This window comes from Caretta caretta, chromosome 14 (assembly GCF_965140235.1).
Source record: "Caretta caretta isolate rCarCar2 chromosome 14, rCarCar1.hap1, whole genome shotgun sequence".
Taxonomy (NCBI): Eukaryota; Metazoa; Chordata; order Testudines; family Cheloniidae; genus Caretta; species Caretta caretta.
Genome location: NC_134219.1, coordinates 10,395,873 through 10,423,361, shown reverse-complemented (window position 1 = coordinate 10,423,361; position 27,489 = coordinate 10,395,873). Strand labels below are relative to the sequence as shown.

Genomic DNA, 27,489 nt, shown 5'->3' with positions numbered 1-27,489 from the left:
TTTGAGCATAAGCTTTCGTGAGCTACAGCTCACTTCATCGGATGCATTCAGTGGAAAAACTCCTTTTCTTTTTGCGGATACAGACTAACATGGCTGCTACTCTGAAACCTACTATATAAATAGAAACAGAAGATGCAGATAACTAATAACTAATGCTGATAGTCACAACAGTACTGTCAATAATTGCATCACATTGAATAAAGAGGAGTAAAGTGAACTCAGAGGTTTGCAACCTACAAAACATTGAGCACTCTGGCCCTGAGATAACAAGAAATTTAGGCACTGAGGCATTGAAGTCAGGAGGACTGCACACCCACGTAAAGATAAGCATGTGCTTAAGTGCTTTGCTGGTTCAGGACCAGAGCACTCACCACCTTGCAGAGCCCTTGGAATATAATATTTATTTAGTTTATGAATTCTACTGTATGCCCCTTATCGACCATCTATCACGTTACTTGTTAACATTTAGAGCTAAATTCTACTCTCAGTCATAATCCCACTGAATCTATTGTTGGTTGAGCAGGTATAATTGTCAACTAAGTTTGGCACAAGCTGCGTATCATAGAGCTCCTTATTGACCTCAAATGTGCACATGCTTATGTCCATCTATCTGGTATACAGAGGGCCTGATCCAAAGCCCGTACTGGTTGAAAATCCCATTGGTTTCACTGGGATCTGGCTCAGGCCCAAAGACCCCAATCCTGGGGCTCTGCCTGGGTCCTCCAACATGACTCTGATGGTAGGATCTGGACCGAAAGGCCTGATCCAATGGGAGTCTCCTCATTGACCTTCAGTGGGGGAATGATCAGGGCCTAAGAGGGTGTTAAGTCAGTTTAAAATATACTCTGATCTGTGATACCTTGTTTGTAACTCCCTCCTGCCCCTAAACGATAAAATAGATGATGATTGAAAAAACACATTTGTTCAAATGCTGTCAGCTCTGGATGTGCTCTCTGTTGGGTCAACACATTCTTCCTGGTTCTGTCTCCACAGTCCTCACCCCTGGGGCAGTGCATCAGTGCATTTTCTTTCTTCCTCTGTTTGTTTTGTTTGTTTGTTAGCCCACATGGTTCCATCAACCAGCCAAGAACTTGGCAAGATTCAAATATGGGCTGGACATTAATATGGATAACAAGACCATCCAGCATTGTAATAGTTAATACTAACAACAGTTTTACATTACATTACATCCTTCCCTTGGTAAACAGGGCAAAAACTAGTATCCTCTATTCCCCTCTGTCATTTGCTATTGCTTCCATCTGCTCTGTGGTGTGGAGCTTGACTATTCTGCCTAATTCTAAGGGTTCTTCTTAAAGCATCTCTTGGGCATCCTCGTTTCCTCACACCAGATGGTTTGCACTTGTCAGCTTCATGTGGGAGATGGTGTTGGCATCCAGGGTACATGTACCAAATATATCCAGTGCTTCTTTCTGATTCTTGTGAAGATGAGCTGCTGGTTGGTGTTTTCTTGGATCTCTTAATAACAGTTTTGGAAGGGATGCAAAACCTCACGTCTCAGGGTTTAAAACAATCTCTACTATTAGGAATTAGGTTCAGACCTTCATATGGGGCAGATTGCCCCATGCCTGCCTATTGTGGGGTTTCTTGCACCTTCTTCTGAAGCATCCAATGCTGGACGCTGTTAGAGATAGGATACTGGACTAGATGGACTATGGGTTTGATCCAGTAGTGCCATTCCTATGCTCATCTGCTCTAGAGCTGAATCCAGTTCATTGGCTGCATTCAGTATAGGAGATGTCTGCAGCTGATCAGACATTGAACTCGCCAGTAAAAGCAGCTGTAGACCAACGTATGTTTTAAAGGACATGGAATGGAGTTCTTCTCCAAGAAAAAATCTTGCTGAAATATTTCAAAGGCAGTCGATTTTCAGATGTTAGCAAGGAATGGGTCAGCTTGATGTACACGTGCTAGAAAAATTAAACAGAAAACTTTTTTAGGTTGGTTTTTTAACCACAAACAAGCAGGACTGCATCATTTTAGAACATTTGACTATTTTAGGATTAAACCCTCAACAGATCCCAAATGCACATACTGTAAATTCTTCCTTGTGCACTGAACTTTTGTTATATTTCTAATTTTAACTCGACTCAACATACAGAAATGAGTGGGAATGGCTCCAAATGCTTTCTGGCTTGGAATCGGTGGAAAGTGTGGATCATGCTTCAGACTGCCCTACTCAGTTGTTCTTCTGTGAGCTCCAGATGGCAGTGAAAGCTCTCCTCAAACAGATCAATCTACCTCTGCGACAGGTATTGTGCTTTGTGACATTTATCACCTTTATTTTTTTTTCAACTGATTCTTGGGAACATGAATGAAATCTAAAAACTGTATATAGTTCTACTAGTGATTACATGTTAGAGTTGCAAAAGCAAAGCAATCAGAAAGAGTTTATTTAACTAGGGTTATTTTAAGTGTATTGGGAATATCATCTGGTAAAAATCACCTTTAGGATAGCATGCTTTCCTGGAGTATATGAATATATGGGACTAAAACACTCAATCAACAGGGCCAGTTTTTCAGTAGTCTTCCTCATTTGCATTTGCAGGCACATGCCTTTGTATTTGTGCAACTGCATGCATGAGCAGACAGGCACTTTTGCACACACATCAAGCAGTAAGGTGTCCCTTTATCCTACTTGCAAGGGCAAATATGTATTTGCCTATGGCCATGGAGAATTTGCAAATTCCTGTGGCTGCACCTGCAGCTATTGTAAGCACTTATAAGAAGGCCAGCTGAAAGTTTGGCCCAACATGTACTATTGAGTTTAAATTCTTTTACATCCAATGGAAATTTGGTGCTTCTGAAAATGTAGCTCCAGTCTTCCAGACTCACTGCCCTGGAGACTGAAATCCTCCACCCACTGAATAGGGATAATATAGGCAGGAGCAGTGCAAGCTTCCCTAAACAGTGGATGAAATCCTGGCTCCACTGAAGTGAATGGCAAAACTCCCATTGACTTCCCTGGGGCCAGGATTTCACACAGTGTGTCAACTGAGATATCGCCCGTTGAGGTGAGAGCATAGGTGAGCCTCCATAGCCCATTCAATCCTTGGCCTCTGCTGATGCTGCCATTAAAAATGCCCATTAGGGCCAGCCGTAGTAGTGGAGACCTGTCTAGTTGGAACTGAACTAAGTCCCAACACAAATGTATTTCACATCGGCCATTAAGCAAGCCTATAGTGTGTTTATCATTTATTTTTCACTCACACAACGCTGCATGAAGTAGGAACTTACTGTGGTTATACAACAAAAGACACTTATCCAATTGTAAGCCACTGGTAAGTGGTCGCTACCAGTCCACCTCTGTGCCCAAGCCATGGAAGATATGGGTCTGTTACAGCCCCTGCAAGGGACTCTGGATCTTTAACTTAGGCTATAGCTGCTCGTTCTTTTAGGTCCCCGATTCAGTCCCTGGTGAGTTGGCCAAAATAGCAGCAGATGCCCAGTCACTATGGACCAGATTGCCTACCCTTTACTTACACTTGTGCGCAGTTGCTCACACAAGTATTCGCCCTGACTTTAGTGAGGCTACTTGTATAGCAATATACAATGCATGGTGAGTGAGGGTATCAGAATCTGGCTGTATGGCAAACTGAAGAATAAAGCAAATCTGAACAGGTAAAGAAGTTGCTGGAGAAAGGATAGAAAAGATTAAGAGAGAAGCCAAGATGTGGCTGTGATGGAAGAAAAAAATTAAAAACCGTGAGCCTAATTCTTATGTGCAGGAAGGTCACTTTACCTGCTCTAGCAATGTAAAAGAGGCCTTACAGTGGAACTATATTATTGGTATAAAGAAAAGGAGTACTAGTGGCACCTTAGAGACTAACCAATTTATTTGAGCATGAGCTTTCGTGAGCTACAGCTCACTTCATCGGATGCATTCAGTGGAAAATACAGTGAGGAGATTTATATACACACAGAACATGAAAAAATGGGTGTTATCATACACACTTAAGTGATCACTCTCCTTACAGTGTGTGTATGATAACACCCATTTTTTCATGTTCTGTGTGTATATAAATCTCCTCACTGTATTTTCCACTGAATGCATCCGATGAAGTGAGCTGTAGCTCACGAAAGCTTATGCTCAAATAAATTGGTTAGTCTCTAAGGTGCCACGCGTCCTCCTTTTCTTTTTGCTAATACAGACTAACCTGGCTGTTACTCTGAAACCTGTCATTATTGGTATACTCGCTTTAAAGGCTGTTTACACTTCAGAGAGGTGTAAAGTGGCCTTAGTGTAAATGGAAATCTAGTCCAACTTTTCAATGAAACTTTTTTATTAATACTGAAGGGCTGGGTTTAGGCCCCCACACAGACCCTGTGCCAATGCAAAATCCAAATAAGACCTAAGTATATCCAAAATTAAGACTTTCTCATAAACTTTAAGGTCAGAAGGGACCATCATGATCAACTAGTCTCACCTCCTGCACATTGCAAGCCACAGAACCTCACCTACCCACTCCTGTAATAGACCCTAACCTCTGGCTGAGTTACTGAAGGCCTCAAATCATAGTTTAAAGCCTTCAAGTTACAGCAAATTCACCATTTACACTAGTTTAAACCTGCAAGTGACCCGTGCCTCATGCTGCAGATTTGCGGCCACTTCCTCCCATTTCAGAATCCTATACGGGGCTCCATGCTACCGGGTCCCCAGGCAGACTTGGAGTGCTCATGCCAAATTATTCACTTTTTAAAAAACTAATGGAGTTCTACTGAAGTCAGTGGGGACTGGGCAGAGTGTAAGTCAGAATTCAATTTGTTCCTACGCACTTCAGCACATGCTGAGCTCCATCTCCAATCAATGAAGCACTTAAACACATCCTTACAGCATGTGTTTAAATGCTTGGCTGAATCAGGTCCTTAATTGTGGATTAAGGAATTTAATTTTGGATTCAACAACGGTATATAAGTGTTGTTATTTATTATTTGTATTGTAGTAGCACCTAGGAGACCCAATCATGGCCCAGGATTCCCTTGTAGCCTGCACCATACAAATACAGAACACAAAGACAGTGTTTTCCACGGCAGCTACACAACAGCCTTCATCCAACTACTATTTGTGCCGGTTTCCCTTCATGCAGCACTTGCTAAATCTTTTCAGTCCTGTGTTGGGGGAAGGGGGGTTCGCATATTTCTCTTAACCAGACCTAAATTGAATCTTAAAGGCTTTTAATTGAATCCATTTTCATGTTTTCACATAATTATGCAATCATAATCTTGAAAAGCATAGGGCATGTGATCATTTTCTGCCTAATAAGAAACATAAATGTTGTTTTCAGGGGGGTTGTTTGTGTGGGGTTTTTTTTTTAATGTGGAACATTACAGCTTTAAAGCCTGATTTTATGTAGCGACATTAACCCGAGTTTAAGTCCCCCTAATATTTATGTTTTATAAAAATTCCAAGCTTGATGTTGTGCACGTTTGCTTTAATGTTTTATACCATTTGGGGTGTTGTTTATATAAGTGCCATGTTGTAACTCTCTCCCACTTCTTTCCCCGCGCGTGTCCCTCTGCAGGCTAAGCACTTCCGTCTGTATACACAGGAGGTGTTGGAACTGGGTCACAATGTCTCCTTTCTTCTCCTGCTCCCCGCCTCAGACGATGTCTGCACTGCCCCAGGACAGAATAATCCTTACACCCCACATTCAGGATTTCTTAACCTCCCTCTTCAGATGTTTGAACTCGGTATAGTAGCTTGCTTCACCTAGAAATATTAACCTAGACTCCTTATAATAAAATCACAAAGTTGTATCTGTTTTCCCCCTTGTCCCAGTGGAGAGTCAATAAATCACATGATGGCTTTGGCAACAACACTACCTATAACTGTGTACAAGTTATAGAAGGAGCATAGCGGCTGGAGTATATACTATAGCCATCATTATTGAAATGCAAAGCATAGAGCAAAAGCCCACAGTTATCAAGCATAAGCCCTAGTCTATTATGGAGGAGGAGGATGCGGGGGTGGGGGGTTATACTGCTCATAAGATGCCAAGCCTGATATTCTGAGAGCAGCCACAAAAATGTCTTTATTCTGAAGTGAGGTTGGCATCATCGTGGAGAAGAAGTAGGTCAATGGACAGATCTTGCAGTTTTATAGTGCAGAATTATTGCAGCTTTTGCTATAGAGGATCCTACTCAGGGCCTGAGACCCCGGCGCTTTAAGGATGTTCACACATCAGGCCCATCTCTTTGCTTTTCATCCTGAAATACCAAAGGGCCCAGTGCTAGTACAGGGATGCAGCAAAATCCCCATGGTGAGGCGAGGAAGAATCCTGCATCACAGCCACTTCGACCTCCCTGTCCCACTGCAGTGCATGCTGGGGTGGCATTCCATAGAGCGGGATCTCCTGGCTGACTGATGGCGAAGGAAAAGATGCTCCTGACACCCCTTTCTCTCAGTTCCCTCCATGGAGCGGAGGGGAGCAGCCCAGAGGATCTCACAGTAGGTTTCAGAGAGGGGATAAGAGAGGCAGCTACTGAGCCTGACATATTTGCTGGAGGAGAGACACGGGGGAAAACCCAGCCCCACACTCCTGGCCTCTTTCTGTTTCCTCCTTCTCCCCTTCCGCTCAGTCACCTTGGAGGGGAAGGCAAGAGAGGGGCAGCAATGGGCAGTCCCTGAACCCCAGCAAAAGCTGTCACCCCAAGATAGGGAAGGGCAGGAAAATGCATTCGTGGTGGGGGTAGAAGGGCTGCAGTAATTGTGTGTCTCTCAGGCTGCATTCACTGATCAAGGGGGGGCTACATCCGTTGTGTGTGCAGGGGGAGAGGGGAGCTCGTATTAATTGGGAAGGGGGGGCTGCATTAGGAATTGCGTATGGGCAGGTGGGGAGGTAGCATGAACTGAGTGTGATCGGGAAGAAGGAACTGGATAGCAGGAGGCTATGGGAGGTTAGGAAAAGGGAATCCCTGCCCGGGTGTCTCCTGGGACACCAGATACAGGAAGAGCTATGCCTGAAGAATGGTCTGTTTTGGGGGTAACTGGACAGAGACCTCCCCTTCCTCCATAGTCCTTCCTCAACCTGGTATCCCATAAGAAACCCAGGCAGGGACTCTCTCTCCAAACCTCCCAGGAGCCAGGATAAGAACACTGGTTCCAAATGTTGGAACACCTGAATGTTGTAGCATGTTTGGACCAGAAACAGAGACCCACTTTTAAATATAAAATTGTTTTGAAGGATGTTTTCGCCCTGGGTGAGTCAGGTAAACCAGATTTCACTCTGTAACAGGCCTCCTTCCCCTCACTGAACCTCTACCAGGCCACAAAGCTGATTTAGTGGTGAAAATTTATACATCAAAAAACATGAATGTTGCTTAGGGTGCAACACACAACAAAGCACACATGTTCTGCATTTTGGTCATTGTCCCATGTCTCAGTGGTTTGGGCCACACATTGGCAAGCTTGAAAGTAGAGATTTATGAACCCGCTGTTAGCTGCAAGATAGAATATAGTCATGAAACAAATAGCCCAGTTTCAATTTCTCTGTTTTCATTCAAATATATAGTGGATGTGAATAGGGTCGCGCTTTTGAGTCTAGTCCTGTACAGACGAGGGTCTTGTAACAATGCAGCAGAAGGCAAGGAATGTGAGAATGCAGCCGATTGAAATATAAGGAAGCAGGATGTACTGAGATTACACTTTATGCTTCTTGTGATTCAGAAATAGAGAAATCAAGCATTCAAGTCACAGGTGTGTTATCCTCTGTCACTCAGTTGAATCCCCAATTAAATCTATTTTGGGTTCTTATCCCAGCACCTCACAATCTTTAATATATTTATCCTCACCAGGCAAGAAATTTTATCCCCATTTTGCAGATGGAAACCGAGGCCAAGATAGGTTAATTACCTTGCCTGGGGTCACACAGGCAGTCTCCCCAGTGCTAGGCTAGGGCTCTAACCCCTGGACCATTCTTCCTCGTGGATTCATTTCTGCCCTTGCTAAAGCTGAGTCAATTCAGATGCAGAGCGGCCAGCTCACCGCTGTTTTGACTAGGGTGGAGCTGTGTTCTTTCCCAGGAGGATGTACAGCTGTGTTATTTCCTAGGCAGTATTCTAAAATTCCATTGGAGACAGTGTGGTGGTAAAATAATAGATCAGACAGGTAAGGAGAGGGTAACTCAGGATCTACAGTCAGGCTCTGGGTACAGACCATGTTGCCCATGTGAGAGGGGAGAAATTAACTCGATTTGCTTAAGTGCATTCACATTGGCTGAAATTCCCTCCTGGGCAGAGGGCCTGTGCACCACTGAAACCTCACTGTGTGATGCATAGGTCCTAGGCAGGAATGAGTCTTGCCTCTTGTGCACTCCATAGATTAGTCATAGACCAGGGTGAGGCAGTGTAGCTGCGACAGCTTGCTGCATGCAGTAGGGAAATGGTGATCACTCCTACGGCGTTCTGGGCCCACTCCTCGCTGCCCAGCGAGGCTCCGGTGATAAGAATGTGTAATATAGTGGAGAGAACAACAATGAAGGCTAAATTTTACTCTTTAAATAAAAAAGTAACCAATCCTATGGCCGAAAGCCGATGATACGTTCTCTCTGATTTATTACATACGTCTCCCCAATATTCTATCAAATGGCTGTGTTTCACATCGAAAATATTAGAAGCTTCCATTCCCCATTAGCTGGTGGCTACCAAATATATAATTGCAAAACCACAAAAGACTATGTTGAAGTAACATTTGTTAAAGTAACATTAAAGGCTCTGCCTTAAAACCACAAAGGCTAGGAACTTCAGCACTGAAGCTGAAACCACGGCTGTAATTCACTCAAGAGTGCAGCACATATGGCATATATGCTGTAAGACCACACACTGTTCAGACTAGATCTTGGCAATATCTAGAGACAATGAGGGGAGAAAGCAGAGCAAAGAATTCTGTCTTTGACTCTCCATTTTCTGGGGTTCTTGGGTTCAGATTAGACCTCTATTATTCTACAAACAAAATTGTTGTAGCTTGATTTCCTATATTTGTTCTGTCATGTGGCGTGCAAAAGAGAGAAAAATATATTTCTCTATTTTTGATTGGAACACAGGCACAACTACCCCATCTCTAAGTCCCCTGCCAAATGGTTAACAAACCATTCCATAACAAGACAAAAAGTACCTCACTACCATACCAAGATATGTACTATACGACTGAGGTTAGTAAAGTACAAAGGAAACTTGAAGTCCTCTGATAAGTTGTAGGGACAGTACCAGGTCCCCAGTAAGCAAGAGGTTGTATTCTGGGTTTCCTTCTTTCTCCCTATGCCTGAATTTTCAGGGGATGGACTGTGAGGAAAGACCCCGAAAAGCATAATTGTTCTGCCCAAATTGGGGCATTTTCTGAAATACAGGGTATGTTACTGCAGTGATCAACACTTTAATTATTGCCCTCAAGTTAGCCTTGCTTGAGTGAGAGCAGGCCTGCTCAAGCTGCTGTGTCCACACTGGTTCTCCTGTATGGCAGTAGGACTTGTGGGGACATATCCCATGGTTCTTTGCACTGCAGTAAGCTCTCCGAATTCTCTCTCAGTAAACTGTGGGTGAATTTGTCTGTCCTTTTTGGGCAGAAGAGGAGAATTGTGGGAAGGACTAAAGTTAAAGTCATCAGCATCATCAAGGCCACGTACAGAGACATGAAGTTCTCTGCAAGGGTGAATAACTGTCAGTGATCGGGATGTGGGCGGTCATGTTCAATGGTTAGAGCAGGAGTCAGGTGTCATAGGCCAGGTGCCAGAGCCAAAGACAGAAATCAGAGCTGCGGGTCAAGGCTGAGTTACCTGGAGTGAGGCAAGGCAGGAGCTGTCGCAGCTGTGGGCAAATGCTTTGAGCAGCCACCTAACTGTTGCTGCTGCTAGGCCTAATAGCAGGTTTGCTGACTCTTCCAACCCATCAGGTGGTGTCGCCAAATTCATTAGGTTGCCCAGAGTCTGGCTGTGCTGCAGGCCCTGATTTCTGATTATTGAGCAGTTCTTTGTGGACACTAGTGTAAAATAGGGCTGCATTTTATCTCCACTGTTGTTTGGCATAGCCGTAGGCTGGATAATGAAGCGTGTTAGCCAAACAGACAATGGTATAGCCTGGGTACATGGCAAATGCCTGGAAGACCTAGACTTTCCTGATGATATCACGCTATTAAGTGACACCTCTGGAAAGCTACAAAGGTAGACAACCTGGCAAAAACAGCAGGCCAGGCAGGGCTCAAAATCAGTTTCACCAGAATAAACATCCTTGAAACCCAGACATCAAGTGAGAGGAGAATCCGGTCTTTATTATTTATTTCTGGTTCAACGTGTTCCATCAGGAATTTCAATAACTGTCTTACTAAAATTTGTGTTCAAGAAGGTAAGGATTTCAGGAGCAGAATGTAATACTAATTATTTTTTTCTCTGTCATTTTCACAGTTCATTTTTGCTGTTACAAGGAGAAATTTATTAGTCTGTATTGCCACCTTTCTGCTGTCATAGAGCTGGACTCTCTGAAAACCCAGCAGTCCCTAAGGGAAGCAATTTCAGACAGGGAAGTTGCTGCTGCCAAACAAAGACACCAGCAAGTTTTAGACTATATACAGGTAACAGTCTGTGTCTGAGTAGACCAAAGAGATTTTTAAGGTCTATAATTTGGAATCTAAAAGTAGAATTATTTGTAGACATCGTAAAAAGACTAGTGGTGTCAACATTTTATTTTTTATGAAATTCCAAACCCAGAGCACAATTTCTCCAATGGTTGTTTTTATAAAAGAGATTTTTGTAATGGATAAAATCAAATGACAATTACACTAGAATGTTGTAAAGAAGTGTCTCAGTTTTGGTTATAGAACTGACTCCCTCCATGTGAGGGAAGCCAATGCCAAGCACAGGGCATTAGTCTGGCTCATAGCTTCTCTCTTATACAGGACATACATTTTTTTCTCATTGGCAGGTTGCAAAGAAAAAAAATGAAAGTTGTTTCAAGGGCACATGCTATAGGAATAGATCATTGTCAATAAAAATGATCTGAAGACAATGTGATCCAGTGACAACACAAAGAACCAGGCAGAGGCGGGTTATCTGTGTGCTAGGGGGCCTTTACACCAGGGTGACTCTTGCAAACTATTTTGGTAACTAATACTCCCTGGTTGAAACTTATGACTCTTCCACAAAGCATTTATGGATGCAGTCCATCTACAGGACAGGACACAAATCAGCTGTACAGCCCTTACTCTCCTGCAACTCAAGCCTTCTCCAGTTGGAATATGGGCCGACACAACTGTTCACCCCCTCTGTAGAGATTGGTGGCCACTTAAAACTACATAATTATGGACCAGATAACCATGACTGTGCTGATCTTTGTCGTGCAGTCAAATCCACCTTTGCAGTAGCCTCTTTGGAGCTGCCTTGGAGCTTAGTGTTACTTCACACATGGTGGCATATCTCACTGTGCTCCCACTTTAAAACTGCTTTCTCCCCAAGTCCCTCCACACTCTCACACTCAGCAGAGCCAAATTGGTCCTAGTGCATGAAACCTTCTTGGGTTGCTGGGGGAATGTATGTATTTTGCATGAAGGGTGAAATTCACCCAGGAAACCCAGCAGGTCTCAAGCATTAGGACCAATTTGGCTCTTCTGAGCATGGGAGTGGGAAGGGATCTGTGTGCGGCAGGGGGAGAAGCAGTTGTCAAGTGGCAGCGAAGTGGGACATGCCACCCCATGTGCAGTAAAACTAAGTTCCAAAGCATCTCCAAAGAGGCCACTGTGTGTGTATAAAATTGCAGGGAGAGCTGTAGATGCAGCAACTGTCCCTGCTGCTCTAGGGTGTCTCAGTTCACATATATATTCTGAAGAAAACTTAGGAGAGTACTTTAAACCCCCATGTTTTGTACTGAATTATTGTGAAAACGTATTAGCCTTGTCAGTTTTCCTCTCAAATGAAAACCAGCTGTATTCCACCTATTGGCGAAAATATCTCAGCCCACCACATACTGCAATCTTCAGTGGCAACCACAAAACCACAAGAGCATTTGTGTGATCCCAGATCTAAGACAGTGTTGAAGTTACTACACAAACCAAACATTGTAAAGAGCAAAGGAGTCTATATAAATGCAGCTCTGAAAAGGAGTCAGAAGGCAGCCAAAAAGAAAAAGAAAAAATAGCAGATAAGGTACTCGGAGTCTAAACCAGCATGGTAGTAAGAAAAGAAATGTGTAGGCATATTCTCCAGCAATTAAGCTGAAATTGCAATTAAGTTATAATTTATATACTGTAATGCTTCAAATACTCTTAAACTGTATAAGAAGCCTAGCTCATTAAATGTGACTGGCCAGGTATCCCAGGAGACACCTTGTAATGGTATTGGGGAGAAAACTGATTGGCTTTACATTTTAGTGAAAATATTATCTCTCCTGCATGCAGCTAGGGGATGAGTTATGGAATGGAAATCTAGATTTCTCTAAGCCAAATGGGCGAGGCGCATGCTAGCTGATTGGCCAATCACATCGACCTCTTGGAGTTACACTGAGACCTTGAAATGAGATGGAATTATGTTGTCAAGTCCCTTTATTTCTTTACAGTTTGCAGTAAAATAGGTGAAAAGCTCCACTTCTGAAGACGCTCTGAACCACTTCTCATTAACCTGGGGGTGAACATCCCAGTCCCATTGAAGTCAGTCGCAAAACAATCATTGACTTCAGCGGAGCCAGAATATGCCCTTGATTCTTATTGTATGTACTGCTTGCTGCTTCTCTGCAACTTGGGAAACAATCCTGATTTGGTGTAAGAGAATGGGCCTGGCACAAAGGGCTCAGAGTAGAATTCTGGGGTGCCATAAAAAGTGATGCAAGTGACATAATGGGCCTAATTCTCCATTGCCCGGTGCCTTGTGCAGCCACTTGCACCAATGCCAAGCATCGGCAAAATCCTCTGTGCCCTCACTTTGTGTTGGTGGAGATGATGGCAGAAGGGGCAGGGCAATGGAGAATCATGCCGGATGGGTGCAATTTGCACTGCTATGGCACTGAGTGTGCCACTTACACAACAACGGGGCAGAATTGGAGGTTAAGCAAGAAGGGCAACCAAAAGAGAGGATGCGTTGAATTGAAAGCCCTATGCAATCTTCATTTGCAGCCTCCTATTAATTGATTCCCCCACTGAAGCCCCATTCCACACTCCCGGCACGGAAGGTACCACTCTCTTATGCACACTCACCGACTCCCAATTCAGCACAAGTTATATTATTTTATCACTCACACCCTTTCACTGACCAACTCTCCCATTGCTCTTGCCATCACTGCAGAAAGTTAGCTACTTTGGCTTCAAGGCATCTCCATTTAAGCAGCTTTAATGCTATCCCTTAGGACTCAGTCATGCTTTATGTGAAGCAGCCTGCACTGGAAGAGATGTGGCAGCCCACAGGAAGCTCTGGAAAGGGACCTGCATCACAGGGAGCTTGCACCCACGGCTACATCCCTTCAAATGGCTGCAGCAGCATCCATTCCGTCGTCAAAGCACTTACATCGATTAAAAATAACCACTCAGTTTCACTATCAAAAGACATTCTTCACTTTAACAGGTGCCCGTTTTCCTCTCTGTGCAGACACTTAAAGTCACATCCTGCTATCGATTTATCCACACGCCTCCCATTGCCTCAAGAGGAGTTCAGGGCATGGAACTCTGGCACAGATCCCATTAGTATTAATGAAATGGATGCGAACTAGAAAGGCTTCCAGGGAGAAGGCGGGGGCTTTCGGGGTATTGATCCAGTGCAGATGCTTTCCCTCTATGCGTAATGAACCAGTGTGCTAGAGGTTTTGAGAGGGGCATTTTCTTTTATTGAAACCAAACTAAAAAAATAAATAAAATCTAACATCTGACCAGTGGCCATGATGAAATATGTTAGTGGATTCTGTCCAGTTCTCAGCCTACAGCTGTGGCCTTCGTTAACATTGTCACCACAATAATTAGCCCCTTGTCACCTAACTCAACTGATGGGTAAGGAAACTGAATTGCACCTCATCTAGCCCTACAGGTGATCCCTTCAGGCCAGTTTTGAGGCCCTTTGGCCCAGTTGATAGAGAAGGTCAAAGGGCTATCGTATGTGTTGTGCCTGTGTGGTAAACAGATGAAGGAGGCCTTCATTCTCCAGCCTGTCACGTTTCACGTGCACTAAATTCTCGCCAAGAGTTTATGAAACCGCAGGCTTGATTTTAATTTTCACCAGCAGAACTCCATTGATTTCTGTAGAGTTCTCCCCCATCCCCGATATTACACTGGGGCAGCTTAGCACTGAAGCAGATCCACTCTTGTTAAAGGAGGAATCTAACTTACAAACCTGTCACTTCACTCTGTTTGCCAGCTCTGATGAGGAACATTACTGATCACAGACCTGAGTCAATGAGCTCTTTCCTTTGACTTCCGTGGGCTTTGGATTCCGCCCTCTGTGCTTTAAAAGTTCTACAGGGAGCAAAAAAAATTCCCATGTGAGCACAGGATCTCCAGGGATTTTTGGTGAAATGTCACAACTTTTTGTAATCATCATGTGAGTTAAAAGGCCAAATTTAACCTTTGAAGGCACCCAGGGAGTTCCCATTGACTTGAGTAGGAGCTGAAAAGCCAACATCCTGCCCTACTCTTCAGTTTTCTTCTGAACATCCACTGTGATTCTTACAGGTAGAGCCCTGCAAATCTGCGGATAACTACTTTATATCTGTGGAAATCCACATCTGCAGATGCGGTTGCATTGTTTACCATCTTTGCGGATCGGGGATCAGATGCAGATCCAAATTTTTGTATCCACGCAGGGCTCTAACAGTGAGATAAGGTGCTTGTGTGGGTGTGGATGCAGATGTGGATACATATAAAAGGTAGAGTGCAGCTCGTGAGTCAGATACAAGTTAATTATCGTGGATCAGAGACGGATCCAAATTTTTGTATCTGTGCATCTGTAGGCTCTACCTACAGGAAACTGCCAGTTGCTAATGGCTAGACAGATGGCCATCGGGATTTATTATTGTTATTAATATTTATAATTTATTTATATCTTTAAAAAAAATCCATCCAGTTACGCAGGTGGCTAGTCTACACCATCATGTTGTTCTTTAAAAATCTGTTCTCCTGGTTCCCTTCCCCCTAACCCTGCAGAGTATTTGTCACACCTGCTTGTTGATGTTCCTCAGGGAGCAATCATGTCTCCATATATATATATATATATATATATATATATATATACAGTGCCTAGCACAATGGAGCCATGGTCTGGATGGATTAGGGACTCTGGGCATAAATGTAATATCAATAAAGATAACAGCAGAGGCCAGATTCTGTGCTGGCTTGAATACTGTGGAGCCCTATTGGAGTTCTTGAGAATGGGGAAAGCCAGAGGGAATTTGGCTTTCCATGTTAAGGGCAAGCTTAGAGAGATACGGTGGGTAAGGTAATACCTTTTATTGGGAATCGCCAAGACCTGAAGCAGAGCTCTGGGTAGCTTGAAAGCTGGTCTCTCTCCCCAACAGAAATTGGTCCAATAAAAAGTATTACCTCCCCACTTTGTCTCTCTAATATCCTGGGACCGACACAGCTACAACACTGAAAAGAAGGCAGGATTGTCACTTGCCCAATGTGCCAACTTGTTCCCCTGCAAGAGCTACCCACATTGCAGGTCACAGCGTAGGTGGAGATCCCCATGAAGCCACTACTCCCCTGCGATACAGACGGGTGGAGATTGTGCAGAGCCTTGACTCCGCCCTCCCCCAATATATATTGATTTAGGGGAAGGGGTGAGAGAGAGAGAGACTGTAGGTTGCTGGTTAGGACACTGGCCTCGGATGTAGGAGACTCATGTTAAAGTCCCTGCTCTATCTGATTCAGAATGCTCTGGAATGAACAAGTCTGCTCTGAATCAGGCTCAGCAGGGACTTAAGTTGGGTCTCATATATCCCAGTCTGTGCCGTAGCCACCAGGCCACGCTCACACATGCCTGCTTCCCGAATCAAAAAGCTCAGGTTTTGATCCAAAGATGGACATTTTGACACAATTCTTGTTTTCCTAAAAATGTTCCAGAGTCTTGTTTTCATTCCAATGCAAAACCAAACCAAACTTGCAAAACCTTGAGAGTTGCCATGAAACAGAATGGTCATCCTTGAGGCAGCCTATGCATGGGCCTGAACCTGAACATGAACCCAAACCCCTCAAAGCTGGTCTGGATTTGAATTCCCTTGCTTGGGCCCATCTCTCTATGCTCTGTCAATGGTGCTATGTAGATTTATACCCTGGTTCTATACATCTTTTTGTAAAAATTAAATGAAAAAATAAAAATATGTAAAAAGAACTGGCAATTTCTGTATATTTTTTAAAGAAAACCAAAATCAATACCTTCAGCACTGAGTGATTAAAAATTTTCACTGTTTTTGTTTGTTCTCTTTTTTTTTTTTCCTTTCTTCCAAAGCAAATCGACGAGATCTGGCGTGAAATGAGATGGATCACAGAGGCACTGCAGTATGCCAGGTACAAACAGCCGGTGGCTGGCTTGCTCATAACAAAGCTTGTGGACCTGTCAGAAGAGCAGAATCAGAAGAAAATAAATTCAACATCCTCCCATCTAGATTGTCTTCCATCACCACCACCCTCACCAGAGGCCAGAAGCCAGAGGAGAAAAGCCCTGAGTGGTAAGAGAGGGATTTTTTTTCCCCTGGGTGAAACTGAGTAGAAAATCAAGACGGCCCTTTGATCTCCTATTTGCATCGGGAGCTAGTCTGTGGTATTTTTTCCATGCCTGTTGAGGTATTTTAACAATTATTCCGTTTTATTTTTTTATTTTTAGTGTTATTATTTATTATTTAAGCTGACAGGCTGGGTAGGATAATCATAGATTGGGGGAAAGAGGTATCAAATTACAGTGCCTTCCAATACCTACTTTCAGTGTTTTTTTCTTGAATGTTCACTCTCAGTATAATCTCAGAATTATAGAAATTGCAGATGGAAAAACCATCTATTAGCTCAGTCTCCCCAGTCACCGCAGTATCATTCCCTGCAGTTCTCCCTTCCCCTCACCATCAATGGTACCCAGTCTTCTCCTTCTTCCTGCCCACCTCAGTCTCTTTTTTCACACCACCCCCCTTCCCTCCCCACACATGGAATGCCTTCCCCAGACTGGCAGCCTAGACATCACTTTCTCTGCATTCAAGTCCTTGGCTTCGGGCCTGACCCAACGCCCAGTGAAGTAAGCAGAAGGACTCCCTTTGGCTTCAGGGAGCAATGAATCACTGTCACTCCCATTTTCTGCAGTCCCCACAAGAAGTGAACCAGACAATACAAAACAATAAATACATGCGTGCACATCCCTCAGCCCACACCACTTCCCGCAGCCCCCATTGGCCTGGAACGGCGAACCACAGCCAGTGGGAACTGCGAACGGCCGAACCTGCAGACGCTGCAAGTAAACAAACCATCCAGGCCCGCCAGAGGATTTCCCTGATGGGCTGCATGCCAAAGGTTGCCAATCTCTGGCCTATAGCCTACCAATGTTCTGTTCCCTTGGTTCTGTTCTTGTAACCAAATTATTTGGTGTCACAGTTATGGGCCTGCTTGCACCTTTGGCCCCTTTCCAGTCTCCATCAGTGCTCCACCCCACACCTGTCTCCTTGGGTGTTAAGCCTCATGCCCTTACCTGTCTTGGGGTGGAATTCACAACTCTCCCACTCTTCGACTGGGATCTGGGTACAACACCCTCTCTATGACAACTGTTTATTATCATGCAAAACCCACTGGATACCTGCATTTCTTCACTTCAGGAGTCCATGACCAGTGAAATAGCAACCAACAGCCTTCTTAAAACAAGCATGTTTATTAGTAAATGGAACAAAGCATTAGAGAAAATGGTTTCAAAACAACAAACAGAGAAAACACAAATTTAGTCTCATCTAACGCTGTACTTCATTACAAGATAAATTAAGCTAGCATGCTTCTTGAGTTACAAGAATAAAACAGACCCAACTCATAAGACCCAACTCTTAGTGCGTCAGACCAATGGTCCATCTAGCTCAGTATCCTGCCTTCCAGCAGTGGCCAATGCCAGGTGCTTCAGAGGGAATGAACAGAATAGGCAATCACCGAGTGATCCATCCCCTGTCGCCCACTCCCAGCTTCTGGTGAACAGAGGCTAGGGACACTGAGAGCATGGTATTACATCCCTGTTCATCCTGGCTAATAGCCATCGGTGGACCTATCCTCCATGAACTTATCTAGTTCTCACATCCTGTTAACAACATGGGCCCTGGCAAAGAGTTCCTGGCAAAGAGTTGACTGTGTGTTGTGTGAAGAAGTACTTCCTTTATTTGTTTTAAACCTGCTGCCTATTAATTTCATTGGGTGACCCTAGTTCTTGTGTTGTGTGAAGGAGCAAATAACATTTCCTTATTCACTTTCTCCACACCAGTCAATCTTTTATAGACCTCTATCTTATCCCCCCTTTATCATCTCTTTTCCAAGATGAAAAGTCCTAGTCTTTTTAATCTCTCCTCATTCGGAAGCTGTTCCATACCCCTAATCATTTTAGTTGCACTTCTTTGTATCTTTTTTAGTTCCAATATATCTTTTTTGAGATGGATCATCCAGATCTGCATGCAGTATTCAAGATGGAGGTGTACCATGGATTTATAGAGCAGCATTATAATATTTTCTGTCTTGTTATCTAACCCTTTCCTTATGGTTCCTAACATTCTTTTAGCCTTTTTGACTGCTGCTGCACATGAGGGGATGTTTTCAGAGAACTATCCACAATGACCCCAAGATCTCTTCCTTGAGTGTTAACAGCCAATTTAGACTCCATCATTTTGTATGTATAGTTGGGATTATGTTTTCCAACATGCATTACTTTGCATTTATCAATATTGAATTTAATCTGCCATTTTGTTACCAAGTCACCCTTTTTTGAGATTCCTTTGTCTCTCTTCACAGTCTGCTTCGGACTTAACTACCTTGAGTAATTTTGTTTTGTCTTCAAATTTTGCCACCTCTGTTTACCCCTTTTTCCAGATCATTTATAAATATGTTGAACAATACTGGTCCCAGTAGAGACCCCTGGAGGACACCACTATTTATCTCTATCCATTCTGAAAACTAACCATTTATTCCTACCCTTTGTTTCCTACCTTTTAACCAGATACTGATCCACGAGAGGACTTCCCTCTTATCTCATGACTGCTTACTTCGCCTAAGAGCCTTTGGTGAGGGACCTTGTCAAAAGTCCAAGTACACTAACTCACCTTCTTTTAGCAAGTCCCATAGCTCTTGGGACCCAGCTTGGTCTTCCCTTGCCTTCCAGCAAGTATATCTCCCTTAGAGCTGTGTGGAAAGCTAATGTTTTGTTTGGCTGGCAGTTCTGAAAAATGAAAATCAAACAATTGTTTCAGGTCAACCCAAAATAAAAACTTTTCAAAAATTTTGGCTCACCAAAAAGTTTGTTTAAAAGATTGTTTCAGGTCAAACAAAACATTTTATCTGACCCAAACTAAACCTTCTGTTTCAGTTTTGAGCATGTTTAAAAGGTAAGGGTGGTAAATAAAATTGAAGGAAATTTCAAAACAAAAAGTTGTTCTGACTGGAAAAATCATACAGAAAAATTTCACACTGCATTAGTCTCCCAGAATCTTCCCCTTCTTGGGAAATTCCCTTTTCTCAAAGCCCCATCTTCCCTGTGTCACCTGAGCCTAGTTTCTATATTCGATTGCTCAATTTTTTTGTTACAGGGCCTAGCTGTGAAGCCTTCCTTTTGCCTCAGACTGGTTTTGCCCAGCCAGTCAGCCAGGCCATCTAGGAGAAAGCCCTTGCAATGGTTGCTCCATTGTATGGGTGGCATTTAGACCCATAAATGGCTTGCAGTCACTGGTGCATGATTGTCAGAGAGTGTGCTGAAAGTGTCTGCTCCTTTCCAACATACCAACCCTCCAGTTCAGGAATCCCATACGCAAAACACATCTCAGCGTACAGGTCAATACTAATCACTGAGCAGCCCCACATTCATAGCTATCGAGTTTAAGGCCAGAAAGGCTCACTAGATCACCTAGTCTGACCTCCTGTACATACCAGGCCACCCACACCACTGCGTGCTAAATCCAACATACGCATTATATTCAGGCCATACTGCATTTGATGCTGTACTTGGGAGGTAGTGTAGCCTGTGGGGATGGCAGCATTGGCAGTTCTGGTTTCTGTTCTGCCACTTGCTATGTGATTGTGGACAAATCACTTTGTCTCTCTGCCTCAGTTTCCCCATCTGTAAAGTGAAGATATTAACCTGCAGTAGCTATCCCATAGGGCTTTTGTGAAGAGTAATTAATGTTTGTACAACGTATGCAACATATATGCAACAATATCAACGCGAAGTATTCCAGAATTAAATTCATCCTTCTGCACATGGCCAGCACAAGATCTTTGCGTCTCTTAGGTCTGTTTTGAGGACATAAGTGGTGTGCTATCCCTGGGCTGGTATGCATACGCATGAATTTCATTCATGATGATTAAGTCCTGTGAACTGCAAAATATGAAATATAAGTGGCTGAGGAATAGTGAGCCCAGGATGTCTCTTATCATGTCTGAGGATTTAGTGCTCCACAGAGGCATCAAAGAACATTTCAGAACATTGCGGTCAACTGTTCCATGTTCATCTCGGATCATATTTTCCTCCCATCCTTTGACAACTCTTTCTTTTTGCACTATTTCTTTCCTATGCTCATCTGGTTTTGTATTAACGAAGCAGCTGACTTTCTGAGCCATTGGGTCCAGTTTGGTTTAATTGTTGTTTTCAGATGGCTCGGTGTCCCAAGTGATCTGAGATGGACCCTTTAAGAATATAAAATTAAGCAAATTAGTAAAATGCTATACCCACTTCATTGGCTGCTATCGCTGCTCTGAATAGCTGGAAAATTAAATCGATGAAATAAATGGATTGCAGCAAAGAAAATTGGAGGCAAATTAAATGACAGTGCCTGTTTCATTAATAGAATAAGGACTTCGGGGGAAAAATAAATCACTGTTCTGCTGAGCTGTCATTAAGCAATGAGTTAATGACATGGTAGAAACAAAAGCTGCAGATGCTGCATGGAACAACTGCCACAGCCTTTTTGGTCATAATAATTTATTTTTACTTCTAAATGGCAGTTTCCTACTGTCAAGAAAACCAAATAAATCTGCTCCTATTCAAGTAAAAGCAAAAAAAAAAAAAAAGCCCAGAGAATTTGGGTGGAAACTGTGGCCTTTATAGAAGCATGTGTCCCTGACTTTGATTTAATCCATTATATTATTAATGTTCTCCTTTGATTTCATGGTCTCTCTCTAGGCCAAATTCTCCTTTGAATAACATGGTGCAAATGCAGAATAATCCTCTTGGATTAGGTGGAGATACTTAGCATTAACACCATGTATCTAAGAGCATAATGTGTCCCCTAGGTGGGCCTGATTCATTATTGCCCTGCGCCTCGTATATGGTCATGTACACCAATGCAAGGTGAGTAGTGGGCATTATTTTATACCAACTCTGTGCTTGCTTTGTTCTGGTGTAACTGACGACCCCTATAGAGGGCAGCAGAGAATCGGACCCATGAGGTCACGTCCACCGCTATTTACGTTCCTGCAGAACTTGGCCCTAATGCTGCCATGACAAAAGAATGGCAATGACGTCGGTGCGGAAGCCAGTCTGAACTTTGATTAATAAATTCACATGTGGATTAAATTTGTCAGTTTGGGATCTGGATAAACATTCCTTCAAAAGGGCAGACTTTGCTCTTGCAGCTCTATATCTTTTCTCCATGCCTGTTAAAGACCGGTAAGGCCACATCCTGCTCTGGATTACACAGGTTTAAATCAATTCACTGCTTAACAGCGGATAGAATTTGGGTTACAGTTTCTCAAAATCCAAAATTTCAATCTCCATGAAATTCAGTTGGAAACTCAGAAAACAAGATTACTTTAAAATTTCATCTCAACCCCAGTTCTTCCCCTTTGCTCACCTCCCATCACTTCATTAGTCCTTTCTTCCCTTCCTGTTTCTTACTGTGACGTTATCTCCTGGCTAGCACGCCCATCAATCCACCACAACCATCTCCTCTTGGCAACTGTCACCTGGCCCCATGGAAAATTCCACAATGGAAATACACAGAGGTTGCCAGAAACGTGTCTGATATTCATTTTGCTCCCGAGTTAAGAAAATATGTTAAGTGTATTAAGCAGTTCTTTTAAGTGGGGCTGTGTGTCATGTTAGTGGTTATTCGGTTTTAATGAGTCTTCGATTTTCAGATTCCCAGCCCTGCTCGGACGAAGAGGGCTGCTCTGAAGTGTTTCTTCCAACCGACAGCGACTATGATTCCAGTGATGCATTGAGCCCCAGAGAACTGGATTTGGTTTATTCATCCTCACATGACATATCCCAACAGGCAGCGGGTGGCCTGGGCGGCAGTGCACCTGATGTCCTCCAGGTCCATGATATGAAGCCTCACCTGACTTTGAAAGAAGACCCGAAAGGGGGCAGTGACTTGGATGCCGATGCCGAATACTGCACGGAGTACATGAACAGTCTGACCATGGGAGGGTTCACATCAAAAAGCCTGGACAAGACTTCCAGCTCCAGGCAGCCTTTGAGTTTCTTGGGGAAAAAAACAAAGCTAGGGAAACATCAGCACTATAACTACTTCAGCCGGCACCATCGCTGGCTGCGAGTGCACAGTGAGACGCAGCCCGCCTCTCTTTCCGAAGGCGTGTACACACAGCATCTCACACGAGCCACGGAATTATCACAGGAGCCTACCTCCAGCCACCAAATAAGGATTCCCGTCGATTGTCCTCGGAGCGCTTTCTTACCTCATGCTTCGAGCCTCCCAGAAGATGGGAAAGGCAAGTACCATGAATCAAGGCAGAATATCCGTAGGATATACGTAGAGCCCTACAAAACCACGTTATCAGGCGAAGAGGGCAAGCCCTGGGCCCTGAGTATGCAGTCCGTAGAACATGGAGATTTGCACGATACCACGGGACAGGAAATGGGTTTGGATGATCAATCGAATTCTCCCATCTCTGAAGTATTCAGTAGCACGCTTTAGGAGTTTGCACTGGGTCATTGCACTGCCTCGCACCGCCCCCAAAATGGCCTTGTGAGCATTCTGAATTTAGGACCATATTTTCAAAAAGACCTTTAAAATGCAGATCCTCAATGGGCGTCTCGTTCCACTTCCTTTACCAGCTGAGGATCTGGCCTTAAATGGGTATTCCCAAAAGCGCATGCCAAATCACTCGCATCTGCAATTTTGCAGGTGTAAATAATAAACATTTACCATCTAACTTAATGCTGCATGGTGACAAATCAGATAGTTGGGCATTGAAATTTGCTTAATTACTCACACCAATGTCTGGGCATGCAGAATTTCAGGCACATATGATTTTGCCTGCAAAATTTGGGGGAAGCTGGTTAAAGTCACTTTAAAAATGTGGTCCTAAGCTTTTATTACTTTTTTTTTTTTTTTGCTATAAATATTTCCACTTCCCAACATGCACTTTGTGTGGATTTGGCTGGAATACAAGTAAAGCACTGAGTGCTCTGGTGAATGAAAATGCCACAGCTTCTGGCCATTTCAGTGTGTCTATCACAAAAAATTAGTGCCAACTGTAAACACTGGCATAGCCCAGTACAATTGCTAGCATAGGAGGCTTTGTTTCAAAGGCTTAGATTTAAAAGAACATAAATACCAACTTATTCCGCAGCCCTAGATGAGAGAGAATCCTTCTAGATCAAGAGCAGAGGGTATTGGCGGGGTTTGCTGTAGCTGGCCTGACTAGTGAATGAATCATAGGTAGCCACAGGAGTTTCTCTAGCCCTCTGCATGGGGATGAAATTCATCCTGTTATAGGCAATCTCAGATTGCCATGGGAGGTGGATCTAAACCAGGGGTCTCAAACACACGGCCTGCGGGGTTATTTTCTGCGGCCTGCCAGCTCCCCGCGGCACCCCCACCTCCCCCCAGCATTTACCAAGAGCAGCTCTGGCCTGGTGCGCACCGGGGGCAGGGCAGGCTCCCTGCCTGCCTGCCCTGCCCCCGCGCCGCTCTGGGAAGCGGCTGGGACCTGGGGGGGGCACAGGGGTCTGTGTGTTGCCCTGGCTGCTCCTCCAGGTACCTCCCCCGAAGCTCCCATTGGCCGGGAACGGGAACTCCAGCCAATGGGAGCTTCTGGGGAGGTACCTGGAGGAGCGGCCAGGGCAACACACAGACCCCTGTGCCCCCCCCAGGTCCCAGCCGCTTCCCAGAGCGGCGCAGGGGCAGGGCAGGCAGGCAGGGAGACTGCCCTGCCCCCGGAGCGTGCCGGGCTGGACCTGCCCCCCGAACCTCTCCTGCAGCCAAACCCCCTGTCCTGAGCCCCCTGCTGCACCCCACACCCCTCCTGCACCCCGACCCCCTGCCCTAAACCCCCTGCCGCACCCCTCCTGCACCCCCTGGGGGCGGAGTTGGGGTGGGGATTTCAGGGAAGGGGTTGGAATGGGGGTGGGGCTGGGGCAGCAGGGCGGGGGTCAGTGGTGTAGCCCTGGGGCCAACGTACTAGTTCTCATGTGGCCCTCGTGGTCATTTGAGTTTGAGACTCCTGATCTAAACCATAAAATTCAGATCCAGACCCTTTTCTTTTTTTCCAAATACCCCCTCCAAACTTCAGGGTTGTTTGGATCAGTGGTTTTAGATTTAGACCATTATGGTAATTCTGAGTTGGAACTAGATTAGGGAAAAATTGGGGGGCAGTTTGCATCAAAGATTTTGGTTCAGGCCTCATCTCTGATCACTATGTAAATATCAATATCATTAACAGGAGAAAAAAGATTGACTTGAAATGCCCCATTTCTTAAGGACACATCAAATCCACCATTGATATGTCACTTCCAGCTGAAATAAGGACCACAGTACTCTCACCCTCCAGAATATGTCCTTGAAAACTAAATCCATATTAATCAGAGGTGTAACTCTTGGGTCATGTTACTACGTATATCTTTAAGACTTGGAGAAATTAATTAAAGGGGAGAGACACCTCCACCCCAGCTGTTGCACAAGCATTTGACTTCTATTTTTTCTTACACAGCTCTTGAAGTTTAATTTTATAGGCCATCTTCCTGTGGGTTAAATTCCCTCATTCCATGTATGCCCAGCCTTCTCCGTTTCAGTGTTTTAAATTCCACATGGATAAGTTGTAAGGCCTCCAATAAAGAGACTTGAATTCAATATAAAGGTAAGGATTTGCCCCATGATCTGTGGGCCATATTAAAATACCACATTCCTATCCCCAGTGCTATTAAAATCCCCCTAATGCTTAGCACCCAATCCATAAATTCAAAAATTGAAGTTATTTGCCATTTTATACTCGGTTGGTGTGTGGAAGCCAAGAAAAGAGTCTTTGCTCTGATATAAGGGAGCTCAGTTTCTTTGAAGGGTTTAAATATGTAATTCCTCTTATTAGAAGTGGAAATTGTATATGTAACTCCTGATGCATCACACCGGAAACGTATTCAATCAGGCTCAATGAGGATGGGAAGACTCCCATTGAGTTCAATGACTTTGGATCAGACCCACATTGAAAATTCTAGTGGGGAGAAGGGGGTGAAGAATCCAGGTGCCAATCTTTAGTTGGAATTGTATGAATTGTAGGTTTTATCTCACATGGGAGGGGAAATCCTGATGCAACTAAAAAGTGTACCACAGAACCAAAAATTGGTGATGTCTACTGTCAGCAAAGTCAGTACCAGCTTGTTACGTTGACCCACGGTCACTGGTATAATGCCCCTATCAAGACAGACCAGGACAATCTGGTGCTTTTGAATTGCAGGCAAAACATGCAACTGTGCAAAATATAGTGCCTGGCCCAATGGCCTCTCAGTGCTACTGCCACAGAAGGTGTTTCATAATAGTGAAATACTAGGCCCGAAGCTTTCTGCAGACTACGATGTGGTAAAAAGAGATGTTACATAGGCCTTGCTAGAGAACTGCTTTCCTAAATCGAAAACCACCTCACCTTGCTCTGGCTCTCCAAGGATATGGCAACCTTAGGACTGGAGGTACCAAGGTCCACATCAGAAAGAACAGGCCACACCCTGCTAGTCAGACATAGATGGAAAACTGCCCACCCCCTTTTTTTTTGGTCTACCCCTGCTGTTTGATTTTCCAGAAGCAGCCCTTCCTCTAATAAAATTCCCAGGGCCAACTTCTCTGCTGGTGTGAAAGGGTTAACTTTAATGGAGCCTGTCCTATTTACACCAGCAAAGAATTTGGCCTGAAGATTGCAATCCAGCTCACGATTCAGCCCCCATCTTCATTCCAATGTTGCTATAGGTAACACTGTTTAAATAACATTAATCAATGCACAGTTCCTTCATCCCATTACCTCCACGCCGAGGTTCTCACACATACTTTAACTTTCAGAAGTACAACCACATGTCATCACTTCATTTTGAAACAGACCAGCCGAACTGTCGAAGCAGTGAGTGATAGGTACTGGGTATAAGTACTTTCAGTGGGAAGACTTTGGGGGCGTCATTTGGGTGGAGTACGTGTCCTACTAATCACCATCCCTGGCCATCAAGTGAGTCATTGAGTCCCTTATAAGAATGTTAATAAGTGCCCAGCGCAATAAACCGTAGGGAAAATGTGCCTTTCTGTATTAGAGAACAAAATACAGTTATAATCATAATACTTTGCACTTCTATAGCACCTTTCATGGCAGGATCTTCCAAATCCTTTCACAAGCGATTATGATTCAAAAGAGACCCCTGTGAAGTAGGTAAATCTTAACCTCAATTTACAGTTAGGTAAATCAAGGCACAGGAAGGCTAAGTGACTTTTCCAAGGCCACAAAATGATAATAGAGCTCAGAATAAAGCCTTAAAATCAAGAATAAAACCTAATGATGAATCCCAGTTCCTTGTTCTAACCATTCGACAGCACACCCAGTGGAACTCAGTTTCCCCTCTAAGAATCGTGCACAGATATATAAAAGGCCAAGGTTCAATGCCTACGATTCAGCTGAATTTCATGGGTCACATCCTCCTCTGGTATAAGTGAGCATAGCTCCATTAAAGTCACTAGGGCTGTGCCTACTGACACCAGCTGAAGACCTGGCCTTCAACGGGCATTCAAGATTCACACGCATCCAGATAGCTAACTGGATTGCTGCTATAAAATCAGGTACCCGACATTCATTCTGATTTGCCCACGAAGGAGAGTATTTTCACTTGGGCTGAGTGTAACCCTTCCTGTTTGCAAACCTTATGTGTGCCTGCACCTGGTGCACCCACAAATGAATTGCGGGCCCAAGTCTGCATGGGTGCATGTCTAACTTTCTAATTTGCGCTGGCAATTAGGTAGCTAAGTGTATAACTAGGAAGATACTGCATCTGCAAGAAGGTGGCCTGCGCATTGACAAGTTGTCTCAAAAGACCTATGGCTAAGTGTATCTCTCTCCTGTGCTTGCATGTTTGCTCTTTGAATTAG

General features: G+C 44.0%; 1 protein-coding gene and 2 long non-coding RNA genes across 6 annotated transcripts in view; 1 reads left to right on the top strand and 2 right to left on the bottom strand.

Annotated features, from left to right (window-relative positions):
- The window catches only part of ANKFN1 (ankyrin repeat and fibronectin type III domain containing 1), a 302,026-nt gene extending 278,015 nt beyond the window's left edge, over positions 1-24,011 (top strand). For all 4 annotated transcript variants that reach the window (XM_048818066.2, XM_075119245.1, XM_075119244.1 and 1 more), the window contains 5 exons: positions 2,120-2,270; positions 5,541-5,709; positions 10,413-10,579; positions 16,425-16,644; positions 22,271-24,011. In XM_048818066.2, the coding sequence (XP_048674023.1) occupies positions 2,120-2,270; positions 5,541-5,709; positions 10,413-10,579; positions 16,425-16,644; positions 22,271-23,070 (1,507 nt within the window). In that variant the 3' untranslated portion in view covers positions 23,071-24,011. The remainder of the gene's footprint in view (positions 1-2,119; positions 2,271-5,540; positions 5,710-10,412; positions 10,580-16,424; positions 16,645-22,270) is intronic.
- LOC142069030 (uncharacterized) lies at positions 84-16,463 on the bottom strand. The gene is made up of 3 exons (XR_012664891.1): positions 16,352-16,463; positions 14,313-14,434; positions 84-1,928 (listed from the first exon to the last, which is right to left on the bottom strand). It is a non-coding gene; the product is annotated as an uncharacterized LOC142069030 (long non-coding RNA).
- The window catches only part of LOC142069029 (uncharacterized), a 43,336-nt gene continuing 34,733 nt past the window's right edge, over positions 18,887-27,489 (bottom strand). Inside the window, exon 3 of the long non-coding RNA XR_012664890.1 lies at positions 18,887-19,358. This is a non-coding gene — a long non-coding RNA (uncharacterized LOC142069029). The remainder of the gene's footprint in view (positions 19,359-27,489) is intronic.